Below are 21,933 nucleotides of genomic sequence, written 5' to 3'. Positions count from 1 at the left end.
GCCATTAATGAAGACTGGGAGTCTAAATGAATTTGCAATGGGGGGAGCCTGGGGAGAGAGCCATGGAGAGCACCTCTGCCTTCCACTCTTCCAGCCCAAGCTTTTATTGACAATATGGACAAAGAACAAGAAAATGACACACAATGTGTTCGTGCTTATACAGATTAATAAGTTACTGCTGAAAACAAGTTTTCCTGCTTAGTAAGGTACATGCAGAGAAGCCAGTACATCCTCAGAGAACAGGAGTCAATTCTGGGAAGAAACTCTGTTCGCAGAACTTCTAAGGTCCTGGAACTCCGTATGCGGAGTAAACAGGTATTCTCCAAAAACTCCAGCTCTCTTTAGGGCAGCAGGCTCCCAACATGATACTTCTTTTTCTTTTTGTAAATATATTGATTTAGTTTTTTACATCATTGCTCATTTTTGTACAGTGTTTGATTTCTCCGCTTAGGTGTAATCCCCATAAGGTTCCCTCCACAACATCACCGGTGAGCCATCACCATAGTCCCTTGTGCTCTTTCCTCCAGTTTTATTTTATTTTTAAAGATTTATTTTTATTTATGTATACAAGCACTGGGTACAGTCAGAAGCACGGGAGGGTGAGAGGATTCACCAGAGCCAGAGCGGGGAGCAGAGCAGGCAGAAGGACCGAAGTACACTGCTGAGGGGAGCAGCAGGTGGCAGGAGAGGTCTGCACGCCATGTGGGACCCTCCTCTGGTGGCCAGCGAGCAGCCGGGGATCCAACCGGCACTGCAGACGCTGCGGGGTGGGGTGGGGGGGTGGGGGGTGGGGGGGTGGGGGGGGGTGGGGGGGTGGGGGGGTGGGGGGGGGTGCAGCAGCTTTGCAACCCAGCGCTCAACCGCTGAGCCACCGGGGAGGCCCTTCCCTCCAGTTTTAATCCCTCTCCCTTCCCCTCCCCAGTTTTATGTCTCTGATTTATTAAGCTTGATACTTCCCTTCATTCCAACTCTCACACTGCCACTGCGGTAACAAAAACTCCAATAACTTCTTGTTATACATAAAATAAAATACATACTTCCTACTATGTTGGCCTACAAGCACTTTCATGGTTTGAGAGCCTCCCGAATTGCATAGGGCTACAGAGGTTGTGCATTGCACAACTTTAGGGGGTCCTCCTTCATATACCTGCAAAACACTGTTCGGTCCAGTTATTTTCTCCACTACTATGTTGTAAATGCTTTGAAAAAGAACACGAATGTGTCTCATTTTCAAATCTTGTAGATCCATTGCAGATGCCATCTCACTTTTTCCTTTTCTGGTACGTGGCACTGTTTACCACTCCATTCTACTTGAAAGTTGTTTTTCCCTTGAAAAACATATTCCGATATGCAGTCACTGTAACAAACAGGTTACCGTATGATCCATCAATTCCATTTCTGGGCAGAGATCCACAGTAATAGAAAGCAGAGTCTTGAAGAGATATCTGCAAACCCATGTTTGCAGCATTATTCACAATAGTTGAAAGGTGAGTGCAATCTAAATGTCTATTGACAGATGAATGAACATACATAATGGAATATTATCCAACCTTAAAAAGGAAGGCATACACTTATGACATGGATGAATCTTGAAGATATTATGCTAAGTGAAATAAGTCAGTCACAAAAGGACAGATAATGAAAGATTCCGTTGATAGGAGTCATCTAAAGGAGCCAACTCATAGAAACAAACAAAAAAAAGGAATGGAGTTTGCCAGGTACAGAGGGGAGTGGGAAAGAGTTGTTTTTTAATGGATATGCAGTGGCAGTTTTGTAAGTTAAAAAGTTCTGGAGATTGGTTTACAACAATGTGAAAATACTGCTAATTAACTGTACACTTGAAAATGGTTAAGATGGTATATTTTATGTTATGTGCATGTTAGCACAAATTTAAAAACAATGACCCCCAATTGAACTGAATTGTTTTACTCTCCAATCTCCTTCTCTCCTGGTTTCCCAGTTTTCAGTAACTACCCCTTACCAGTCACCTGGGCAGAAAGCTGGGCATTGACCTGAAATGCCCCCTCACCCTCACTCTCCTTTGTCAGTCTAGTACCAGGCTTTTTGGCTCTATCTTCTTAACATCTCCTTAAACATCTCATGCTGCCCTTCCTCTTTATTAGTCTCCTTACCTTCATCCACACAGAGTGACTACTGTTAACTGTTTCCCAGTTACTCTACTGACCTAAGGCTATTCCATTCAAATTGTTTGTGTCTCTACTAGAATCTTTTTTAAAATCCAGAAGTGAACAGATTCCGTTCACTTTTAAAAATACTGTAAGTAAATAAATCTTTAAAAAATAAAAATAAAAATACAGTAACAGTTTCCTCTTGGATGCTACTATGTAGAATCGAAAATGAGATTTGTTCTGATATAGTCCCTAGTTCTTAGCTCTTATTTCTTCTTGGGCCTTTCTATATTAATATACTTCAACTTTTCTAAGCTGCTTTTAGTATAGTTTCATGTCTCTATGCCTTTGTTCATTCTGTACTCACTGACTGAACAACCAGAATGTTCCTTATCCTGTCCACCTGGTGAACACCTGGTTTTCTTTGAAGGCAACTCAAAACTGGGTCCCCTGTGAAACTTCTGTTGACCACTTCCCTTTTTCCTTTGCACAGAGTTTATTTTACCTTCTCTTTACTACCTATTTTTTTAATCAATACTTTTGTAACATTTTATTGCATTTGCTTACTTTACATGTGTGTGGATCCTTTATTTCAGATTCTTTAGAAGTCAAGACCATAACTTCTTTCTCTTTACAGCCACAATGCCCAATATGGTATTCTGGAATATTGTACATATTTATGAACATTTGGTTGACTATATTTTTATGCAGATATGAATTGGATATTTATTCAACAAACATTTACTGAATGCCTATTATGCTCTAGAGTTGGGGCTATCAGGAGTTTAGTGCACAATGTAGTAAAGAGATATGTTAAGGAATATAGGTGTGTTCAAACTTACCCATGAATGGCAAACACTTAGCAGAGGTATGAACTGACAGTTGTATGTTGAAGGGACAAAGGAAGGACAGAGTAATAGTAGGGTGGAGGTGAGTTAGGAAAACCCTCACATGCAAGGTATCTTTGGAATACTTAAAAAATCTTTGGTAAGTATTTACCAGGTTCATGGTTCAGGGGATGTCCTTAATTAGCCATTGTATTTTGCAGTCTGGCACAGTAATTATACTTAGTAAGTGCTTAATATACAATGGGTGAATGAACTGAATCAATGAAACATTCTGGGTCAGGAAAGGCTTTTAATCAGAAAATGCTAGGGCCAGCTTAGTTCATTAGGAAGAAAACTGAATTGGAGGTATAAGAGATAGAAAGCTGAGAAAGGATGGGGGAAAAATCACTTTGATTTCGCAGGTGAGTGATGATAATGGATTAACGCAATGGCAGCAAAAATGGAGAAAAGGGGCAGGATTCTAGGATTTTTGAAGCAGATTAAGATTTTGTGACAATGAGATGTGGGGAGGAAGATGGAGAAAGTGAAAATCAGGCCAGTTAAGTTTGTTATGGGGCTTGCATGCATCAGCATATGCGCACCAATCTATAAAACACAAAACATTAGACAACAGTTGGTTGTTTTAATTTTTGGCTGCTCTGCGTTTAGATGGGCAAAGTGGGTAAACTTTCAGAGATATGTTCAGAGCCAAAGAAAACATAAAACTTTGGATTAGTTTTTATGATTTCTGAGATTTCTCAAGGAGCAGCGAAAGCAATCTGATCAAAGACCGGAGGAAGAGAAAGCAACTCAGCTACTTCATACATGGCCCCTTCTCCGCTGTCTGAACTTTCCAACCTCCCAGGTACCCCAGAGCCACCGAGCACCGCCCACTTCTTCCCGGCGTTCGTCCGTCCTCCGGATCTCCTGGCTGGCCAATCAGCTGGGACATCGTCATCACCATGCGCCCCCACCGGACAAGTCAGAGACGGCACCACGTGTACTGTGTTGACTGTCAAAGTCCTGGGGAACCCAACACCCGGAAGTTGTGAGTTCTGGGGGACATTTGTGCGCTCCAGTGCCCGGGATCTGCGAATCCCCAACCATGAGCGCCCCGGGCGTGCTGTCCTTTACCCAGCAAGGCTGGGAGCAGGTGCTGGCCAAAATGAAACGGGCTGTGGTCTACCTGGACGCCGCGTGTGCCGAGAGCCTGCACTGGAGCTGCGGATCCACCCGGCTCCTGGAGGCGGTGGGGGGTCCTGCGTGTCACCTGCGGGAGTTCGAGCCCACAGCAGTTGGTGGCGGAGCGGAGCAGCCTAAGGCGGTGTTTGTACTAAGCTGCCTGCTGAAAGGACGGACCGTGGAGACTCTACGGGACATCATCTGCCGCAGTCACTTCCAGTATTGTGTGGTGGTCACCGCGGTGAACCACGCTGTCCACCTCACGGCTAACCACGTGCCGGCAGCGGCAGCGGCGGAGATGGAGGGACAGCCGGTATTCGAGCAGCTGGAGGAGAAGCTGTGTGAGTGGATGGGCAACATGAACTACACCGCTGAGGTGCTGCATGTCCCGTTGTTACTCGCTCCTGTTGCTCCCCACCTTGCCTTGACTCCAGCCTTTGCTTCCCTTTTTCCCCTGCTACCCCAGGATGTGCATCTCCTTAACAGTATCCGACCCGACAAGAGGAAACTGGGAAGCCTGGGTGAGGTGGATGCCTCTGCGCTGACCTCTGAGCTATTGCTGCAGATCAGGTGCCTGGTGTCAGGCCTCAGTTCTCTGTGTGAGCATTTAGGGGTTAGGGAGGAGTGTTTTGCTGTGGGTTCCCTCAGTAGGATCATCGCTGGAGATCTGGCCAATTATGCCCCTGCCAAGAACAGGAGGAAGACTGCCACTGGCAGGGCATCAGTAATCTTTGTGGACAGAACTTTGGATCTCACAGGTAAGTGGTGTTGCTGTAGAGGGCTTCATATCCATCCACGAAAATAATGTGGCTTTCATTGGTTTAGCTTATATTTTATTGACCTCTTACTGATTATTGAGGATACAGAGAGTAGTTCGATGGGCACAGTCCCTAGTCTCACAGAGTTTATAGTCTAGAGGGGGATACAGACAAGCGAATTAGCAAATTAGCAATTAAAATTTCTTATGTGTTGTAATGACATCCTTAACATGCAGCCTTTTTAAATAACTACATCTAGCCCAAGAAATTGGTCAATGGAATTATGCTGACAGGAAGAAGAAACACCAATGGGAAACTTTTAGAAATGTCAGATGCCGGTATTCACAACAGCTCTTCACAAAATAATTCTTACTTGCTGGAGATGTGTTAACAGATGACCTAGTGGAAGGGTGGCTATATTACAAAACATGAAATTATGAAAGATAATTGAGTTTAAGTTTCTTAAAAAGAGGGTTAATAAATGAGGCAGAACTTAAATATCACCAGAAAATGAGATTAAAGAACTGTACAGGAGATATTTTCAAGTGTTTGTTCATTTATTCTTAACTCTTATTCAATTGAAGATTGGTCAGATAATCTCAAATCATAATATATTACGTAATGAAAGAATTAGCTCTTAAAATAGGTAAGGAAAAACGTTTTGATACTTGATATATGCATTTATAATCAAAGGTCAACTTTATTGTTATCTATGGCTACTATTATAGCTATAATGTTGCTGGTAGTATAATTAGCTACATCCCAAGTTCAGGGAGAATAATCAGGAAACTGACACTGGTGAACATTCCCATAGGTCAGAAAGAAAATTGATGAAGTTATAAAAACCAAAATAGGTGTGTGTGTGTTTTGGGCCTTAATAAGATTAATTTTCAGATCATGAAGTAGAATAGCTAAGTGATTTGTATGTAAGTTTATATGTAAGTTTAATTACATTGGAAAAACCAAGTGTTCAGTCTGTCACTGTAATTTAAATATAATAATTGAAACATCACAAAAATCTTGGAGATGAAAAAGATAGCACCCGATGAGTTCTTTGAATGCATGGTATATGCTGCTTATACCTAAATTACTTTATGACAAAAATGTGGCAATAGTGTTTTATCATTAATCAAGGTCACGTATTTTTACAGCCCCCCACTAAAGGGCAAACCCTAATGTCTAGGCATCCTGTGTCATAGTGACAAGTCTTTTATGTCTTTAGCATCTCTTCTTGTAGGATTCTGTTGTACATGTAGAGCAAACAAGGTAAGCAGAACTTGTACTCTTTAACAGCCTTAATATAAAGCAAGAATGATTTAGCCTTAATATAAAGTCAAGAATGATTTAGAAAATAGGGCACATAGAAATACAAAGTTGCCATTCTGCACACAATTATTTTATACTTTCTCCTTAAACCTCCAGATCTCCCTCTTGGTATTTAGCGCTCAGCATTCCTGATTTTATATCATTGAAAAAGTATAAGTCATGAGAAAATATCCACATCTTTTCATTGTCAAATTTACCAATCTTGCTATATGTGCTTGACGCATTTTCTTTCCTTCCTTCATATTAAAAAGATGCACTGGCTCTGCTACTTTGCAATGCTAACTATTTCACCTGTGCAAACCAGATCTTCTCTCCTTTCACTTCTCTCATAGATTTACTTCTTACATATCCCATCCACCTTTCCTAGATCATCAATTTTAAAATATGAGCATAACACTACCTACTTCTTAAAGTTGTTGTAAGAATTAAGTGGAAAATAAATGTAAAGTACACAATAGTACCTGGTATAATGTAAACTCTCAGTAAATACTAGCTCTTGTGATAAGATGATGACGGTGATGATGATTCCTTGGGCTTCTGCTGTGGTGTTTCCTACCTAGTGCTTCTGTTCAATTAATATGACATGGCACCAAAACAATAAAGAGATATTAGAAAGCAAATGTTAGCTGATTTGAAGTGGATGGGCTCTAAATAAGTAGATACAGTAAGTCCCCTCCATTGTTGGTATGATGTCTTCTAAACAGGGTGGATTTTGGAGAAATAACTTGTTTTCATGGGTAAAACAATGAACTGTCATTGGTCTTGAATTTTTTTTTAAAGATTTATTTATTTATACAAGCGCTAGGTACAGTCAGAAGCTTGGGAGGGTGAGAGAATTCATCAGAGCCAGAGTGGGGAACAGAACAGGCAGACTGATGAAGCACACTGCTGAGGGGAGCAGCGGGCGAGGCAGGAGAGGTCTGTTGCGCCATGTGGGACCCACACCCGGTGGCCTGGGATGGAACCGGCACTGCAGAGGCTGCGGGCAGCTTCACAGCCCAGCGCTCAACCGCTGCGCCACCAGGGGAGGCCCTGGTCTTGAATTTTAATTTGAGTTCATGAGTTCATTTTTTTGTTAAAAGAACTAGTGCAAACAAAGAATCTAGATCAGTGGCTAGTATACAGAAAGAAGTCTATAAATGTTTCTATAATTGCAAATTGTTATTATTCACTCATTTATTCTTTCCTTTATCTAGAAAATATATAGTGAGAGCCTACTAGCTGCCAAGTTCTAGCCATCCTGGGTACAAGGTCAACTAGATAAACAGTTGCTGTTATGAAGATAAGGTTTAGCAGAGGGGAGATCTCCTATTCTAAGCTCTACTGTGTCTTAATGTCTATCAGTAAAAGAAAATCTTTTTGATTCTAAAATTTCAGGATAGTATCATCCTATGACATGATTTACTTCGCTATCTGCATGTTTATTTATTCATTAAATGTTGGTTGATGCTGCCGTGTGTCATAGGTGCTAAGAGTGTCAGAATAGACACAGTGCCATCTTTCATGGAGCATTAAGTCCTACCCGCAAGGCACAAATTGAGCTTTATTAGTGCTACCAACAGCAAAATACTAGGTTTATATTACTGACTTTTGTCACAGAAACTAATGTGTTATCTTTGCTAGAAGGGCCTTTAATCCACTTTCTTTTTATCTTTGCTTGTCTGATTAAACAGGAGCAGTAGGACATCATGGCGATAGCTTGGTAGAGAAGATTTTTTCAGTGCTTCCACAGCTTCCAGGCCACACCAACGATGTGATGGTGAACATGGTGGAACTCACAGCCCTCCCCACTGAGGACGAGAATCAGAATGTGGTTGCCCCAGGCTGTCTTGCACAATCCAGGTAAGATACATAAGATTTTTCTCTCATCCTTTTCTCTCTTCCCTTTTTCTTCTCTCCTACTCTAACTATTCTCATAATCCATGAGGAGTTCATCTGGTTGAAAAATTCACAGTGGACAGCATTTAGAAAAAAGCATATTTTCATAGCTTTGAAATAACCACATTCTTTAAACAACCCTGAGCCAAAAAGTATGCTACTTTATAGAGGTGTCATTTAGATGTAATATAAGCTTGTTTCCAGAATCAGTTAATTTATGTGTCTCCATTTCACATACAGTTTCACATGGGGCAAGTCTAGGCTTACTCAATTTCTTTTTCCAGTTGACTTTTTCACATAACTAAAGACAGGTCATGGGCCTCCCCGGTGGCAGTGCACAGACTCCTGCCGCCCGCTGCTCCCCTCAGCAGTGTATTTTGTCAGTCTGCCTGTTCTGCTCTCCTCTCTGGCTCTGGTGAATTCTCTCACCCTCCTATGCTTCTGACTGTACCCCTCTGCTTGTATAAATAAATTAATTTAAAAAAAAAGGCAGGTCATATAGCTCTGAAACAGTGCCATCTTTTTATATGTAAATGATAAGCTCTTGGGCATCAATGGTGAAGTTTTTATTTCTATTTATATTGTTTTCACATGCTTAGAGAAATCAGAGTAAGAAGATGGTGTATTTTATTTTATTATTTTTTTAAATATTTATTTATTTATGCATACAAGAGCTGGGGTACAGGCCAGAGATGTGAGTGTATTCCTCAGAGACAGTGGAGAACAGAACAGGCAGATTGACCAAAGTACACTGCTGAGGGGAGCAGTGGGCGAGACAGGAGAGGTATGTCTCACCATGTGGGTCGCTCCCTGGCCTGCCGGGGATCAAACTCATGCTGCAGAGGCTGAAGATTGCTTCATAGTGCGGTGCTTAACCCCTTGCACCACCAGGGAGGCCCAGATGGTGTATTTTATATTATGCCAAGTTTTAAAAATAAAAGAAAATTTCTTCAGAAACATGACAATAAAAAGAACAGTAGTTACCTTCTCTGCTTTGTTATCCAACAATTCCTAGGGGGAGGAAATGCTTCAAGAGCGGGGAAAGTGTCTAAAAGTATTTCTTTTATTTCCATTTTTTAAATAAAACCTTTTGGCATTATGGTTTCAAATCTTCACAGTAACAGGTACATTAGGAATTTTGTATCATATTTGGAATTGATTTTCAGCTCCTGAAACTTCCAGCTTTTTTGTAGAGATAATAACATTAGATCCCCAGCATGAGAAGAAAACAAAAAGTTCTGTAGTGTCTCTTTTTTATATGCTTATGCACACAATAAAATAGAAGGCATGAGCTCACTCTGGTAGCACATATACTAAGGACTTGACTTCTACAAACCCAGAAGTAATTGTGATTGGAAATACTTTTAGCTGTTCAGTGGGCCATTCAAAAGTTAATTTTAACGGACTTACTATGAGTCTTACTCTGGACTAAGTAATATGAAAGACATAAAGTAATATAAAATATTATCCTTGCCTACAATGATCACTTTCCTTGTTAGGATAGTGAGATTTACACGCAGGTACAATGAAAAAACAATAGAAATTATGTAAAATCCAGACTCATGTGTCTGCTATGGATTAAAATTCCTACAAAGTATTAGATTAATGTGGTCTTTTTAGGCCAATGTGTGCTTTGTGGAAGTGGTGGTATTTGAATTAATTATATCTTAAAGGATTTAGAAAAGGTGAGAGGGGCCTCCCTCGTGGCGCAAGTGTTAAGATGCGACCTATGAGGCAATCCGCAGCCTCTGCAGCACGAGTTTGATCCCTGGCCGGCCAGAGAACAACCCACATGGTACAGCAGACCTCTCCTGACTCGCCCACTGCTCCCCTCAGCAGTGTACTTTACAGACCATCTGCCTGTTCTGCTCCCCACTCTGTCTCTGGTGAATCCTCTCACCCCCCGCATCTCTGGCCTATACCCCAGCTCTTGTATGCATAAATAAATAAGAAAAGGGGAGAGGCTAGCCTAGTGTGAACATAGGTATGCAAGCAAGAATGGTTTGGGCCTGATGTGATGAGCTGTGAGGAAGAAAAACCCCAATGCCCTCAACTCTGTTCATATTTTTTCAGGACCTGCTATGCACCAAGCTTTCTTCTAGGTATTTTACATTTCAGTTTTACAATAAACTACCTAATGATATGGTTGTTGTTATTTGCCCATTTTACAGGTAAGGGAATTAAGGCACAGAAACATCGTTAGTGGGAGGTAAAGCTAGAGTTTGAGTCCAGAATTGTGACTTCAGAGCTGCTGTCTTGATGTCTGTCATATATGTGCAGGGCCCAGAAAGAGTTAGGCTCATGGATAGATTTAAAGAGACAATAAGAGACAAAATAAAATTACCTCATGATTACATTTGGGGAGTTCTGTTTAATATAAACAAACAACAGAAATCAGTTTTGGCTAATTTCAGCAAAAAATGAAGTTATGAAAGAGGATTGGATAGTTAACAGAATCAAAGGAAGAACTGTTAATCAGATTTTGGATAGCACAACAGAATTCCAGGGGTATAGAAGGTAAAAACTCAAGAAAAGCCTCTTTAAGACCTGGTCATCAGAGCGATGGCATTTAAACTGTTGGCTACCTTGAATCATTCTGCTTAGGATTCAGATTCCAGGGGAAAAGGTAAGACTGGCCTATCTCAGGCCTTGTGCCACCCTTCACCCAGGGGGGTTTGGGAGCAGTTCAGAATGACTGAGAATTGTGTCCAGATCATATAACACAGCAAGGGCGGGGGGTGGTTCTTCAAAGGAATATGGAAATATTTATCAAAAGAAGGGGGAAAGGATGCTGGGGAGGAAAAAATAATAGCTACCACTTAATACTAATAGCACATGCTCATAGAGGATTTATGGCTACATTTTCTGTATGTCATTTCATTTATGAAATGAGGGCATTGACCTGAATGACATGGGTTCAAATTAAAATTTCTTTTCACCTAGCCCCTGCTGTGACTCAGCTCTGCCTCTGAGCACCCTCTGAGCATTACAAAAGACTAAGTACATGCATATATGTTTCCCCCTCTCGGTTTTATACCATTCCCTCTTATTAGATTATGATTAAGTGTTGTCATGAAATATGAGCTTTCAGCGCCATCCAAGTATGAGAGCGTGCTCATAAATATCAGAGGTGGTCATGCATTCCAGAAGAATATGAATGAAGAAGAAAGCTTTAATGAGAACAGGTTTGATGAAATAGTGAGACTAAAAGTCAGGCTGTAGAAGAAAGTACCTGGCATTTGAGATATTGTTGAAGGAATACATGCTGGTAGATGCTGCTTGGGCAGGCTATGTCCATGGAGTGAGATTACTGGGAAAAGAGAAGCCAAACCAGAGCACCAGGAGAAAATAGTTTGAGAATATCTAGACTCAAATATTTAAAGTAGTTTCATTGTGTTAGCAAATGGTATAGCAAAATTGATCCATCAATTCTACTTTTAAGAGTTTACTTCATAGAGCTATTTTACACACATATAGGATAATATGAGATTAATCACTACAGATTTGTAGTAGCAAGACAGGAAATAAATATCTATCAACTCGGTAAACTGTGGTATATTCATATAATGGAATTATATCAAAATGGACTGAAGAATGCAGGAGTTGTTTATATGCTAATTAATAATGAGCTCAGTGACATGCTTCAACTGGAAAAAGTAAGGTATAGCAAAACTGTAAAAAGGGAAATATATATTCACATTTATCTGGTGCATTAAATATATCTGTAAAATGTATAATGATGTTGGTCACGTCTGTAGAGGGGTGCTGAGTGGTATAGGCACACCAAAAAGCTAATGAATGAAGATAGAGGAGGGAGAAAGATGACTTACTACATACTACATATATTATTATATTTTTTTGAATTTTCAATCATGTGACTATATCTCCTATTCAGGAAAAAAAAAGGAAAATTAGGTATAAATAAAAACAGTTCGTGCTTTTGAAGTTAACTTAAGGTGGGATTCTTTACTCCTGGAAGGAGTAACTATTAAACATAACTCTTTATCAAGAAATATAACTTAATGACTCTGGCATATTAAATTATTGTACTTTGGGACCTCTACAAAGTTTCTCCCCTATATCAGCTTCCTTTCCTCTGTGAACTATTCTTTCCTTTAAAACTTCTATTAAAATACCAAGACACTGCACTGTAATTGTTATATGTCTGTCTCCCCTACTAGATAGTAAATTCCTTGAGCATATTAACTATGCCTGGCACTCTTTTATATTTTTTAAAGATTTATTTATTTATGCATTCAAGAACTGGGGTACAGGCCAGAGGTGTGTGTGTGTGGGAGGGGAGGTGAGAGGATTCACCAGAGGCTGAGTGGGGAACAGAACAGGCAGATTGACTGAAATATGTTGCTGAGGGGAGCAGCGGGCGGGTCAGGAGAGGTCTGCTGCGCCATGTGGGTCAGCTCCCTGGCTGGGGATCCAACTCCTGCTGTGGATCGCTTCATAGGTTGTGTCTTAATCCCTTGCACTACCAGGGAGGTCCATATGCCTGGCACTCTTGAGAGGTGCTAGTGAATTGAATAAAGCAATGAAGAAATCTTAATACTATATCATAGGCCAAGTATAACAATGATGACCATATCCATGAAAAGCTTTATCTAATTTATTTTACCTCGTAAGTCACTGTCCAGCATTGTTGTTTGGTTTTAGGATCTATATATATCTTATTTTTTCCATTAAGTTTCTGCAAAACAGGAATTTTCTATGAACTTTCCCCCATATACACCTAATTGTTTAGGACACTGTGTGCCTGAATTTTATCAGTCATTTTATTAGGCAATATTAAATGCATTATTTTGATTTTAAAAGCAGCTCTACAAGGTGGATATTATTCTTTTTTATAGAATTTGAGAGAAAGAAACCTAAGTAACTTGCCCCAAGCCAAACTTTCCCTGAGTGGTTGAATTAGGTCATTTAAATAAATTGCTTTTTATTTCCAAGGCACATTTCTTTTCTACTCTACTATGCTGACTCTCTGAACATGCTTACTTGAATGAATGTTTACATAAACCAATGAATTCAGAAACTGTGGATATTCTGATTTATAAAATGCATTATTTTAAGTCTAGTTGTTAGTTTTTATTTTGGTGATGGGGCATTTTCCCCCTTAGATTATAGAATAATGGAATTAACAGATACATTTTTTAAAAGATTTATTTATGCATACAAGAACTGGGATCTAGATCAGAGGTGGGGGGGGGGGTGAGAGGTTTCACCAGAGACTGAGTGGGGAGCAGAACAGGCTATTGACTGAAACACACTGCTGAGGGGAGCAGCAGGTGAGACAGGAGAGGTCTGCTGTGCCATATGGGTTAGCTCCCTGGCCAGGGATCAAACTCTGGGCACAGTGGCTGGTGATAGCTTGATAGTGCTGAAACTTAATCCCTTGTGCCACTGGGAGGCCTTGGGTAAACAGATCTTATAGAGAAATCTGCTCTGTGGAGACAAGTGCCCCAGTGGTGTTTCCTTCTTCCCATTGCCTGTGGTTGTTTTTATTTTTATATAATACCATATTTTATTGAAGGAACATTGCATTTTAACATTATGGAAGTTTCGGGGGTACATCATTATAAATCCACATCTGTATGTACTGCATTAAGTTCACAATGATGAGCTATTTTTTGTTAACTTTCCTGCTCTGTACTTGTTAATAGTATATATTAAGTCACAAAGAAAAAATTGTTAAATTACCTCTAAAGACTGAAAAAAATTTTCCTTCTCTCTCCTTGGTTCCCAAATACCAATTAAATATTACTATTATGGTGACAATAATGTTTGTAGAGGGAAGAATGTGAATTTTTCTTAGAGCAGAATCAGAGGTACTACTTCAGTCAAATATATGAACTTGAATGTCAGTGTTTAGTAACTTTATACTTAGTGTTGACTTTGAGGCCAAGAGTCAGTGCACCCAGGAGTGTGCCATCACACTGCAGAGTTATGAATAACCTCCTTATTGGTATAGGCTGTTGGCATCTCCTCTTCCCTGCTTGGACCTTCCTGCAAAAAAGTTGAAAAAAAAATCTTTTCAAGTAAGCATTCAAATCAAGTAGGAGAAAGCCTTCTCTTTTCTTCGCATGCAACTTGCTATATTCACCTTTTTTGAGAAATTCTAAAGTCATCTGATCATAGTTACAGCTTTAGAAAACAGAATTAATGAATAATTTGTGGCTAGTGGGGTAAAATAAAGCAGTGTTCTTTTCTGAAAATGAAGAGACAAAAACATCCGTTTAAAAAAAAGCTAAATAGGGCCTCCCCGGTGGCACAGCGGTTGAGCGCTGGGTTGCCCGCGGCCTCTGCGGCGCCGGTTCGATTCCCGGCTGCTTCCCGGCCACCGGAGGAGGGTCCCGCATGGCGCGCAGACCTCTCCTGCCGCCCGCTGCTCCCCTCAGCAGTGTACTTCGGTCCTTCTGCCTGCTCTGAAGGAAGGAAGGAAGGAAGGAAGGAAGGAAGGAAGGAAGGAAGGAAGGAAGGAAGGAAGGCCTCTATTAAAAAAAAAAAAAGCTAAATAATTTAATATGCCAGAGTCATTAAGTTATATTTATTGATAAAGAGTTATGTTTAATAGTTACATTTTTCAGATTCTCTCTTTAAATGCATATTAAGAAAAAAGGAGATTAGAAGTTAGAAAGTCTCATTCTATAATTGCTCACATATTGCAACTTTGTCATGGTATTTGTTAGCAAAGGAATGTGTAGGCAATCCTCAGAATCATTTTCATATTGAAAAATTTAAAATGGTTTGTGGTCTCTGTGTTGTGAGAACACTGAACTCTGGGTCGTTGTGGCTTTGGGAGCCATAGTTTTAATGGAAACTATAGCTCCTTTAAACAAAGCCTAGAACCCTCTGTAGTTAATTAAAATGGAAAAGGAGGATTGGAAAGACTCACTATATTTGAATGACAAGTTCTTAATTAGGTTGATGTTCACTGCCAAGTAAAAGTCAATAACAAGTCTAAAAATCTAACTACTGGCCAGTTAGCCAACCACAACCTTTATTGGGGTGCTTCTTAATCTTATGTTGCAAACAGTATATTCAAAAGGATGCCAGGATTGTCTTACTGCTCTGGCTCTGGCTTCTCTCCTCGCACATCTGCAGATATTCTTGTCTTAGGACCCTTTTATTCTGACTTGTCGTAACAGTGGCACACTGGGATTATGGTTGGTGGTGAGGTGGCTGGGATTAATAGGGTAGGGATTGATGTCCTTCTAGCAAAGCTAGGAGAAGAAAGTAACAATTATGGAGGAGTAAATGGCAAGTTAAAAAGACCTGGTGGCTTAGGGGTTAATTAAGTCTTAGTGCTATCACTGCTATCTATGGCTTGAGTTCGATTCTCAACCAAGGAGCTAACCCACATATGGCTCAGCAGACCTCGCCTGTCACTCCTGTCTTGCCTGCTGCTCCCCTTAGCAGTGATGTAATAGTAAATCTGCCTGTTCTGCTCCCCACTCTGTCTCTGATGAATCCTCTTACCCTTCCACACCTCTGGACTATACCCCAGTTCATTTACAAAAAAATAATCTTGGAGGCCCGTAGTAGGCAAGGCCTGAAATCCAGTATGTCTGTTTTGGTTAGACAGCATGGGTGGAAATATGTATGTGAACCCTCCAAGCAAGTGAATGTGTGTTATAATTAACTTATTAAAAAATATTTATGACTACAGTGTGCCAGGCACTTGATGAATTCAAGAGCTCAGCAGCCCTCAAGGAACTTAGTCTAATGGGAGAGACAGAAAACAAATAAGTGAATATATAATGTCAACCAAAGATAAGTGCTATTGTTGGCAGACTGCAAGAGTTGAGGGTTGTTGGTTCATATGAGAAAAGATTTCAGACAGCACCAAGGTGAAGTAAGCTGTAGAGTTTATTAGAAAAAGTACAAGATAATAAACAAGGCAATGGGCAGTATGGGAAAGCTAGAGATGAGCTACTGGACTCTAGAACAGAAGGACTTTCAGGTTCCCTTTTTCCCGGTTGGGTGGAGTCTCCTTCCCTCCCCCATCTCTTCCCTGACTGCTGGCCTCTGGCCTCTACATTTTTGCTGTTGCTGGGTCTGGTCAGTACTGTTCTGGTGATTCTTAGGCTCGTTCTCACATGAAACTGCAAGCTTAATTGAAAAAAGGTCTCAGAGAGAGAATGGATCCTGCCCATCATAGTTGTTTCTAACTTTCTGAGGGTCTGGTTGCTAAGTGTCTGTGGGCACCTGCTGGATGGGTGAGGTTCCTTCCTGGCGGGTGCTCAGGCACCCCTAGAGCTGTCCCTGAAACTATGAAGCAAGTAAAGCAAGGTTAAGAACCAACAATGACTAGGGATATGGAGTGGTGAAGAGTATGGAGGAGATAGAAAAGACCTTTCTGGGATATCTTTCAAGTCAAGACTAAAGTGAAGGAAATTGTAAGCCCTGTGGTTATCCAGCTTAGGGAAAGAACTAGTTGTTCAAAGATAGGTATTGTGTTGTGATTTATACCTTTCCTCTAAAAATAGCTAATGCAGTTGAGAGCTTCATGTATTTATTTTTTCCATCTGCCTATCTTCTTAAGCGAAACAAAAAAGTGTCTTTACATCATCTGCATATTTTCTAACTGGATTTTTTAAAATTGTTGAGTTTATATAAGCCTTTGTCAGATAACTGGTTTGCAAATATTTGCTTCTAGTCTGTGGCTTGTCTTTTCATCCTTTTTACAGGGTCTTTGCACAGAGCAAAAATTCTAAAATTTTGATGAAGTCCAACATCAATTTTTCCTTTTGTGGATTTTGCTTTTGTGTCAAATTTTAGAACTGTGTTTCAACATAGATTCTGAAAATTTGATGTGATTTTTTTTCTTAAAGTTTACTGTTTGATATTTTACATTTGTCTTTGATTTATTTTGGGTAAATTAACTAAAAAATAAAATCCTGGACCTGTTTTACACCTTAATGAGATAAAGGTCAAGGACCTTTTTTTTTGGTCTATGCATGTCCAAGTGCTTCAGTACTATTTATTTTCCCTCTACTGAATCATTTGGCACCTTTGACAAAAATCAATTGAGTATATTTGCTAGGACCTATTTCTGGGTTCTCTATTCTGTTCCATTAATCTGTGTGTCTGTCCCTCAATCTATACTACAGTCTTAATTACTGTAGCTAAACACTACATCTCAAAGTCAGTTAGACTTATTCCTCCCCCTTTGACTTTTTTTAAATTGTTTTTGCTATTGTTTAAAAAAATTCTGCTGAATAATTTAGAGATCACTTAATTAAATAATTCCTTCAGGCAGCAGCCCATGTAGTAAGTAGAAAGGCACAGCAAGAGGTCTCACAAAATGGAATGTTTTTATAGTCAGGAGGAGGATGGGAGGCGGTTATTAGCAAAAGGAAAAAAAAAGTTTATTTCAGGCAAAGATACCTTTCCTTAGGGGAAGTGGTTTTATTCTGGAGATTACTTCAGTCTTGCAAACCAGGAAACTCCAGATAGATTATTTTAAAATTCTACATTTGAGAGAGACTGAAACTCCAGATAGGTGTGGTAATAAGTCTTGGTGGGGCTTAGCATAAATAACCCCATTTTGATCCTCTTGTTTCTTTCTTTCCTCCCCCTCCTTCCACAGCCCAGTCTTCCCTCCCTCCTTCTTTCCCTCTCTTCCTTTCTTTTAATTTAAAAACAATTCCTTGAAATTTTTTGTGTATAGAATAATACATACAAATTTTTAAAAATTCATTTATTTATGACCAGTGTATCTTTTATTTCCTTTTGAGCCTTATTGTCCCGAGTAGTACTCACAGCATTATGTTGAGTAAGAATGTTAACAGTTCTAGTCATGTTCTGTTTCCACCCTTAGGGGGAAGGCATTTATTCTTTCATCATAGTAAGTGTAATACTCTGTAGGTTATTTGAGTATACTCTTTGTCCTCTAAGGTGTCCCTTTCTTTCTTTCTTTTTTTTTTTTTTAAAGATTTATTTATTTATTTATACAAGCACTGGGTACAGTCAGAAGCGCGGGAGGGTGAGACAATTCACCAGAGACAGAGCGGGGAACAGAGCAGGCAGACCGACGAAATACACTGCCGAAGGGAGCAGCGGGTGGCAGGAGAGGTCTGCGCAACATGTGGGACTCTTGCCAGGCAGATGGGGATCGAACCAGCGCTGCAGAGGCTGCGGCAGCTTCACAACCCAGAGCTCAACCACTGTGCCACCAGGGGAGGCCCTATTTCTATTTTTTTGAGAGTCTTTTATCATAAATAGATGTTGAATTTTGTCAAAGCTTTATTTTGCATCAATTGACATGATCTTTTTCTTTTTTTTCTTTTTCTTTTTTTAAGATTTATTTATTTATGCATACAAGAGCTGGAGCCAGAGATGTGGGGGGTGAGAGGATTCACCAGAGACAGAGGGGAACAGAACAGGCAGATTGACTGAAGTACACTGCTGAGGGGAGCAGAGGGCAAGTCAGGAGAGGTCTGCTGCGCCATGTGGGTTGCTCCCTGGCCGGCCGGGGATCGAACTCGAACTCGTGCTGCAGTAGCTGCGCATTGTTTCATAGGTTGCATCTTAACCCCTTGTGCCACCAGGGAGGCCCTGCTTTTTCTTCTTTAACTTGTTAATATGGTACATTATATGGATGGATTTTCAGATTTTTTTTCTTTTTTAAGATTTATTTATATACATTTTACATCATAGATTTTCAGATATTAAACCAACGTTGCATCCCTGGAATAAATTGTACATGGTCATGGTGTAAAATTTCTTTTTATACTGTTGAATTTCTTCTGTTGAATATCATTTGATGAGAAGAATTGTAATTTTATTAATATTTCAACACAGTTCTATATTTCCAGTTTGCCAAGAGAGATGATACAAATGCCTTAACAAAATATATAGGAGTTAAGATGGTATGTAGTAAGAGCAACATAAATTCATATTCAACTTAAACGAAAACCTACACAAAAATTTAGTTTAGAGTGGACCAAGACTATAATAATTCTAACAAATCAAGTTTTCCCAATTTAGTACCTTTAAGACTTTACATATATGTATATACAGATAACAGTGCCATTCATAGTGAATAGAGTGCTAGGTTCTGGAATCACTTTATAATAATAGAGTAATAGGTTATGCTGATTTTGAAATAAGCGTTCTTTATGGAGTGGAGTGACAGAACTAGTAAATTGAACAGATGAGTTTGCTTCTGAGATCCTCCATAAAACTGTCACTAAGTTTTTATTGTAGAATTTCTTGACACATGAACTAATCCCTAACTTTCTGAGTCTTGAATTCAAGCCAAAACACACAAATTTAATCCAGCCGAGAGTCGAGTTCCCCACTGGAGCAAGTGCTAGCCTTTGGACTGGGTCATGAAAGTAACCTAAAGGAACTCAAAATATATCCTGTAGAGTCAGAAGAATGTGTATTTCATTTTTAAGTAATCTAATATAATTGTGTTAGTGATTTAAGATCTGCATATTGAGTTACTCTATTTATCCATATGTAAAATAGTATTTCCTATCATTCATGAGCTGGTAGAAAGTAGGAATAAAAAAATGTTTATCTGTACTGAGATGAAGTTCAGTTACCTACAGTTATTTTATGTGATGGTTAGACTGTCATGTTCTGGTCTATTTTTTAAGAGGTTTCATGGGCCTTTGGTAGTGTAAAATGAAGGCATCATATGGGAGAAAGAAATAAGGAACTAGAGTATGCTTTGGAAAGAAGTGAAACTTTGATTATCTATTAGTTGAAGATTGTTCTATTATTTTAGACAAGTGCTTTTGTGCACTTGTTTATCTTGGAGATAAACAGTATTTTATTCTAGATTTTGTTTAGTTTTCTTGACACATGGTTGTGATTTCAGTACTGTTAGATATTCTAATACATTTGTAATCTGGAACCAATCATAGATTGATTTTCTATTGGATAGATTTTCTATTAATGATAAACTGATATAGAAGGATCCAAAAACCAAAAACATGCAATTCACAGCAAGAGTTTTGTTAATTTATAGTTCATAACAGACAGTACATTTATTTATGCTTTAAAAATGACAACCTTTTCCCCAGTTAGAACAATAGAAGTTAAATGTGCACAGTGCTTATTCTTGCTAAGTGAATTAATGAAAGTCACTTTCCTTCGTATTGGTGACACACAAGGGGTAGAGAACAGTAATTTGCCTGAAGTACGGCTGAATCCATGATTGCGGTGTTTATTTATTTTTCTTTCTACTGTTTCATTCCCCAAATATACTCCACTATGATATTTGAGGTTAAGAGTTTAAAATTAATCTTTTTAAAAGATGATCTCTTGCCATTTGCTACAATATGGATGTAATTGGAGAGGATTATGCTAAGCAAAATAAGTCAGAAGGGGGAAGACAAATACCAGATAGTTTTACGTATATGTAGAATATAAAAAAACAAAGCAAAGGGTCAGACAAAAATGAAACCAACAGCAAACCGTTGATACCTGACTGCAAAACTGAGGCAACAAGGAGGGTGGTGTGGTGGGAGCAAAGGGGACTCAATGGAGCGTGGTGGAGGATTATTGGGGTTTGGAGCTGGACATGGTGTGAAAACATGCATTTGTAGTGGTTTAAATGTATAACCCCTAAAACAGTTACGATGATGTAAACCAAATTTACCTCAGTAAACATAATTGGAGGAAAACAAAATATAAAAAATTACAAAAAATAAAAATAAAAAATCTTCCCCCCCCCCAGTTGTTTTACATGCTTAGGTGTATATATACCTACCTTCTGACTGAATGTAAGCCCCTGAGTAATCAGGGTCATGTAAATTTACCATTATGTTAATTCTCTGATATGATAACTTACAGTTTCTAATGGATTATAAATCACACCATGCCCAGCAGTGTATTTCATAGGTCTGAGAGTATTTTTTAACAAATATGTCAGTGGATATGAAAATTCATTAAAACAAACTTCTTTGGTTATTGAACCACCAGAGACTGTTTCTGTTGATGTGGGTTTTTAAATTTTTTGGTGTCCTTGAGCAATATTTGTACATTTTTGCTTTTTGGTTATTACTGTGGCATAGTGAATTTTCCACTAAAACTTTATGATCTTCAACAAGGGACTTAATTTAATCTCTCAGTCTAGTATAGTTTATTTCTTTTTTTTTTAAGATTTATTTATTTTTTATTTATTTATACAAGCACTGGGTACAGTCAGAAGAGCGGGAGGGTGAGAGAATTCACCGGAGCCAGAGCGGGGAGCAGAACAGCAGAAGGACTGAAGACACTGCTGAGGGTAACAGCGGGTGAGATAGGAGAGGTCTGATGGGCCATGTGGGACCCTCCTCTGGTGGCCAGGGAGCAGCTGGGGATTGAACCAGCGCTGCAGAGGCTGCAGGCAGCTTCGCAACCCAGCACTCAACTGCTGCACCACTGGGGAGGCCCTTATAGTTTATTTCTTAAAAGAGAAGTGAACTAGTTAATTTCTAACGAAGACTACAATTACTTTATAATTTCCATGTGCTGTGCTCAGAAAATAAACTCTGGAGCATGAAGTACACGTGTACATTGGTTTTATATTTATATTGTGCTCTGTTATATCTCCAGCCTCAAAAACAGGTCCTAATACATAGTCAGCACTCATATTTGTTGAATAAATGAACAAAGCACAACATAATAAGAATCTTTAATAACAAGAAATGGATATTGTGTTCACATAGTTTGATAATGTTTATTTTTTTTAAAGATTTATTTTTTATTTATAGAAACGCTGGGGTACAGGCCAGAGGCATGGGAGGGTGAGAGGATTCACCAGAGACAGAGTGGGGAGCAGAACAGGCAAAGGACTGAAGACACTGCTGAGGGTAGTAGCGGGCGAGA

General features: G+C 39.4%; 1 protein-coding gene across 1 annotated transcript in view; it reads left to right on the top strand.

Moving 5' to 3' along the window:
* The first annotated feature begins 3,913 nt into the window (after positions 1-3,913).
* The window catches only part of SCFD2 (sec1 family domain containing 2), a 321,898-nt gene continuing 303,878 nt past the window's right edge, over positions 3,914-21,933 (top strand). Inside the window, exons 1-2 of the mRNA XM_054688396.1 lie at positions 3,914-4,896; positions 7,896-8,064. Coding sequence (XP_054544371.1) covers positions 4,062-4,896; positions 7,896-8,064 — 1,004 coding nt within the window. The 5' untranslated portion in view covers positions 3,914-4,061. The remainder of the gene's footprint in view (positions 4,897-7,895; positions 8,065-21,933) is intronic.

This window comes from Talpa occidentalis, unplaced genomic scaffold, assembly GCF_014898055.3.
Source record: "Talpa occidentalis isolate TD23 unplaced genomic scaffold, MPIMG_talOcc4v2.1 talOcc4.6, whole genome shotgun sequence".
NCBI lineage: Eukaryota > Metazoa > Chordata > Mammalia > Eulipotyphla > Talpidae > Talpa > Talpa occidentalis.
This window is presented reverse-complemented; position numbering and strand designations above follow the sequence as displayed.